The 5,717-nt window shown below is 32.2% G+C and overlaps 1 protein-coding gene across 1 annotated transcript; it reads left to right on the top strand.

Annotated features, from left to right (window-relative positions):
• The first annotated feature begins 313 nt into the window (after window positions 1-313).
• On the top strand, window positions 314-5,326 carry LOC146538572 (uncharacterized). Its single transcript, XM_085186880.1, has 4 exons — window positions 314-507; window positions 2,248-2,383; window positions 3,503-3,677; window positions 3,773-5,326. Exons 1-4 carry the CDS (start codon window positions 421-423, stop codon window positions 4,824-4,826), a joined length of 1,452 nt encoding a protein of 483 aa, XP_085043006.1. The 5' UTR covers window positions 314-420; the 3' UTR covers window positions 4,827-5,326.
• Window positions 5,327-5,717: the final 391 nt, after the last annotated feature.

Raw genomic sequence — 5,717 nt, forward strand, 5'->3', positions numbered from 1 at the left:
GTACCACCATTACTGTCATGACATGCGGGGTACAGCTTGAAGCTTAAAAAATAAAAGAACGGAGAGATCCATCTCAGGTTTAGTTTATCATATAGGATACCGGTTTAAAGCGTCGTTTATCACTGATCGTGATATCGCAGTAAGAAATAAAGTCTTAACAGCCTAGTCGCCTCACAAACCTTCAATAGCTTACGCGTTACTTAGAAAATAAAATATTACTTATATGTAAAATAAATAACTATGGCAACATTATTTAATTTATAATTATAATTATATAATATAAAGTAACTTTTTACCGATTTTTAACGGTTTTTTAATTGTATTTAGACAATATGTTGGGTGTGTTTTAAATTATTTCTAAAAAGGTTTTGTTTTTTTGGCAAATTTACCGTATATTTTGAACATTTTAAATTTGAAATAATGGATGCTCATTATCAAGAAGTTAATACAAATGAATCGTATGAAGATGTTGGCAGGAAGGCTAGAGTTCGATCGGTATTGAAACAAGTAAGTCGATTTTTTTACTATTTCATAGGTTCACGTTGTAACCCGCATGTAGCACGGTAGACAGAGGGAACCTGGGACTGGGTTAAGTCTTTTTCAGCCATAACTATTTCTCGGACTGGAATTGAATTCACAACCGTCTTACGTATACAATACATTTCCCACAAACATCCATTCTCTTAAACTTTCACATTTATAATATTAGTAAGATTAGGATATTATAGTTAAGGCGGATAAATAGCAAATTTACATTTCTTATTGTTATATGTTTAATTGTTTTATTTTAATAGTTTGTTGAATTTAATTTTGTAGAGAGCGTCGTGGTGTAGTGGTGTGTGACTGTAAATACGGTGGTTGGGACTTCGATTCCTACTCGGGTGAATTAATAAATTGAACGAGGAAAAAACCGTTATTCATTATTTACATTACAATTTTTCTATAATATTTTATTTACAAATTTTCTATGATAAGGTCAAAGGTAGTGTGTTCATTTCCACTCTGAATATATTTATTATTGGTGATAAATATTTATTTTTATTTACGAGTGTTAATTTATTTATTTATGTGCATTTTTAAAATTATATAAATATGTATTTTTATTATTCGACCAATCGTCTCAGTACAATTTTTGTGTTCTTTTGGAGTAATTTATCAACAGTACCTACCTAAATAGTAAATATAATAAAAATATTTATGTATAACTAGCGACATGCACGCGGCTTCGCCCATTTGAATTACACTATTTTATTTTACTTTTGTGTTCTTATAACATTATCTGTTTAAAGACAATTTTCTATGCATTAAAACAAAGATTTAAAAAACACAAATAAGAAATGTATTTTCACACTGTAACCCGCACTTAGCAGAGTAAGCAGAAGGAACCTGGGAATGTAGTATTAAGACCGTTCCTATTAAATCACTTCCAGTGCCGCCGATTCTTAAGGAATTGAGTGGCGCAACCCAGCTCTTAGCTTTCCCTTGTCAAAAGAGCGAGAAAATAAAACATTAAATATTTAATTCTTTAGATTCTTCCCAGCACGAATAGAATCGTAGCGTTTTACAGCACAGTTGTGCCTCTACGCTACGATGCCCTTCATATAAGTATCTACCTATATATGGTTTACGTGTAAAAAGTGAACATAATGTTTTAAGCGTTTTTATAAAATGACCCAAACGTGTATTAAAGAGGTAAAAAGATAAAAGACATTGATAAGAAACTTAATTTTGTTCAATAAATATGTATTTATTGCATTCTTATCGAAAAAGACTTTTTATTATAATAAGGGTGTTTTAAAATATATTTTTCTATTTATGTTTATTTATTTTATGCCAAACGGACGTCGTGGCGCTCGTGACGGTTGTGGGTTCGATTCCCACTGAGGGGGAATTAATTTTCTATACAACACAACACAACTCAGTAGTAACGCCACATCTTAATAAGAAAAGGTCGTTAAGTAGTTTTCTTTTTCTAATATAATACTATAAAAATAATTGTAAAAATAACTTACCTTGGCTTCACGCTGCGGGGTAACCAAAGAGATCGACGCGCCAAATCCTACCGTCTTCAGCATAACTCTTTCACCTCGTCCACTGCCATCAACCTCTTCATAAGTGCTCTCCGGAGGATCATCATGCTTTTTACATGACCTTCCTCCAATAGATATTTTTGATACTGAGTCATCGAAAGTCATTCGAAGTCTCCCTCTACCTCTCTTACCGCTCACTTTTTTTCCTATTCTCCAGGCATTAATATGCAGTTCAATCTGGATCCAGTTCTTTGTAGCGGGCCTCTGTTCTGGCGCTCCCACAGTGATAATACCCCAGATGAATAAAGAAGCTAATGCGACTATCATAGATGACGATTTAAGTTCCTGGATATGTAAGTGTTATAATATATTTCTATAAATTTTTGACAGTTTTTAAAAGTGTTATTCCACACGTAGGAAAGAAAAATACTTATTTAGAAAACGTTTAAAAACTACCCGCTACGTTCAAATTATTATGCTTTTTCTAAATAAATATTATTATAAATTGTTGAATTATCAATTAATCGAGTTTCTTTAGATTTTTTTTAGCAGCGACCAAAATATTAATTTTACACTTAATAATATAATTATTATTAATTATTGTTTTGTAATTTATTAAGGGCAGGATTTTTTAATTAAATACCTATATTATTTTTGTTTTCTCACGTAAAATGTAAATAAATCCGTTCCCATTGAGACACTTCCGTTCCCAACCTTCCGCCAAGTTCTGACCCATTGGCGTGTTGAGTGGCAGAATTTAAGCCGCGTTGTGCCTCGTTACTAGAGCGAAAAACTAAAATACTAAATATGAAATATTTAAAAACCTCCCGAGTGGAAATCGAGGCGTTTACAGTAGCTCGTTGGTGCCTCTGCGCTCATCTACTTTAGATTGAACTTCAGCCGGTTTATTAACATGTAATGCTAGATTATTAACCTCAAACTAAAGGCTATAATATGCATATTTATGATCAACTTTATAATGCATAATTTCTTTTACGTAAGAATGCAAATCGTTGGTGTGTAATAAAAATATTATAGGACTAAAAATAGATACTTGCGGGACACTAGTGTTCTATCATGGAGTACTTTAGAATTAACTTTGTTTTGAAATTGATAATTAAAAAAAATATGGGTGATTGGTTTAGTGGAGTAATTATCTTTTTTTGTACAGTGTACGAGTATTATACGATAGTTGTAAGTTCGTTTACTACTGGAGCAATAGCCTTAGAAAGTCGAATAGAATTTCCCGAAATTTTACTTTATTTTACCTCTTAAAGTAAAGTTGTGGAAGATGACTCATCTTATAATAGTTTTCACGTTTCCTCGCATCTGATTTTAAAGCTTGATATAAAATACCGTTACATTGTGTATAGCACAGTGATTCCGATATAAATAGTGATCATAATTTGAGGAAACTCCATTCTCCATAACCTACATTAGGTATGGAAAGCTAAAAATATTTGATCTTACAGATGCAGCTCCGACTATTAGTAATACACCGTGGATTATTATTTTACCACTTTTCACGAAGCACTGTGGAAGAAAGATCCCTCAGACTATAACGTCGATAGTTTGCGTCGCTATATTCGTTGGCATGTACCTGAGCTCCTCCCCCTATCATCTATTGGTAGCACAACTGATTCAAGGGTAGGTATTTTTATTAAGAAAGTTTTATAATATGCAAAATTTTATAAATATCAATATTTACAATTAACAACAGTTAATATTTATAATTATTTCAGGTACTTACATTGTGGTAATTTAACCATTGCAGTCCTGATTCTAACCGAATACTCATCTCCAAAATTACGCGGGATGTTCTTAACAGCTTCGGCGGCAGCATATTTCTGGGGTATATGGATTGCTAATGTTATCGGTACATTCTTTAATTGGAGGATAATAACAATATTGGGATTCATCTGTTCTCTATACACGCTGACAGTCTTCTTGTGGCCAGAGTCTCCGCATTGGTTGGCTGGCAAAGGAAGATTCGAAGAATGTAAAGCAGCCTTTAGGCGACTTCACGGTTTTACAGCTGAGAAAGAATTACAGGCACTAATTTCAGCTAAAGAAGAATATATGAAATTAGAAAAATCTAAAGTTAAACAGAGTTTTTTCGATATCATAAAATGTCCAGAGTTCTATAAACCTATGATCCTCGCGGTGATAGCGGTAATGCAGTATCAGTTCTCTGGAAAAATGATTTGTAGTTTATTTATTTTGGATATATTTAGAGATATAACGAAGTCTGAATACATGGCGTATATGGCCATGTTGATTTTAAACGGTGTCACAGTAATCAGTATGTACGTTGGGTCATATCTATCAAAGGTCTTGAAGCGAAGAACCTTATATATGTCGTCGTCGTTTATAGGTGTAGCATTCTTGTTTATAATATCTCTATACATATATTTAGGTAAAGTGAATATCATCGCAGATAACAATTATATTTTGATACTATTGTTAACTGCTTATACTATAGCAATCAGTTGTGGACCAATGATCTTGTCTATGTCTATATATGGTGAATTATTTTCAACGAGGTTCCAATCAGGTAGTTATATAATTATATCTTTAGTTATTTCTGCGTCATATTCCATTTTATATAAAATGACACCAACTATTTTCGCGGATTTAGGAATACATGGTTCGTTTTTACTGTATGGTATAATTTGCGGCTTATGCACTTTTTATTTATATGTCTTCCTGCCAGAAACTAAAAATAAAACACAATGGGAGATCGAAGAGCACTTCAGAAGTAATAAAAGACAGGCTGATCCACTTTTATGTCGATAGTTTAATAGTTTTTAGATTAAAATATAATATTATTCTCCTAGTCTAACATAATAAATTAAGGTAAAATATAAGTCTCAAATTAACAATATATTTATTTGATCTTTTGGTAACGTTTAAAGTTTGTTTGTAATAATAAAAAGAAAGATATACATATTTCAAATTGCAGCTGATATGGTTTTGCTAACCTTTATTCGGTTGTTCTAAAGATTCAAGTAATAGATCTATGTTCTATCTTCTACTCTAATATCTAATATAATAGGAATTTTGTTTGTTTCTAACTTACCCACCTAACCTACCTTCGATTACACTGCTAACAAAGTTGACAAACTTAATTTTACACAATATTCAATGAAACGTTAATTAATAACTAACTGTGACTGAGCAAAAACATTTATTTTATATATGTATTGTAGTAAGTAAGTAAGTTGTTAAAATAATAAAATATAAACTGTAATATTCTAATAATAAGAAGAGAGTTCAATATTATAATTGAATTAGGACGCTTCTCGTTTTATTATACCCAAATTCAAAATGATACAGTAACACTAGGTTCCCTGTTCCCTCTGACTACCCTGCTATATGCGGGTAGCTGAAAAAAAAATGGTAACGTCTTATAAATTGATGCCTCGCGAGCGTGCCAGCGAGAGCGCCGGACAAGCGATAGAGAGGCTTGTGGCGCATCTATCCATTTATTATTATTTGCAATCTGCTTAACGTAAGTTTAAAATATTTGAAGTAATGTATGCAAATAAATGTTTATTACGAGTGCAAATAAATAAATGTTAAAAATAAATGAATCAGCTTCACGCTGTATCCCGCACACAGCAAGATAGGCAGAGGGAACATAGTGTTACCACACTCCGTTCCCCACTTGCCACGAATTCTGGAGGC

Source organism: Heliconius melpomene, chromosome 6 (genome assembly GCF_056956725.1).
Source record: "Heliconius melpomene rosina isolate 202511_hmr_F chromosome 6, ASM5695672v1, whole genome shotgun sequence".
Lineage (NCBI taxonomy): Eukaryota > Metazoa > Arthropoda > Insecta > Lepidoptera > Nymphalidae > Heliconius > Heliconius melpomene.

Coding starts and splice junctions, on each gene's coding strand:
- LOC146538572 (XM_085186880.1), top strand. CDS start 421: ATGGATGCTCATTATCAAGAAGTTAATACAAATGAATCGTATGAAGAT. Junction 508..2,247: donor TTCGATCGGTATTGAAACAA/GTAAGTCGATTT, acceptor CCTATTCTCCAG/GCATTAATATGCAGTTCAAT. Junction 3,678..3,772: donor GTAGCACAACTGATTCAAGG/GTAGGTATTTTT, acceptor TAATTATTTCAG/GTACTTACATTGTGGTAATT.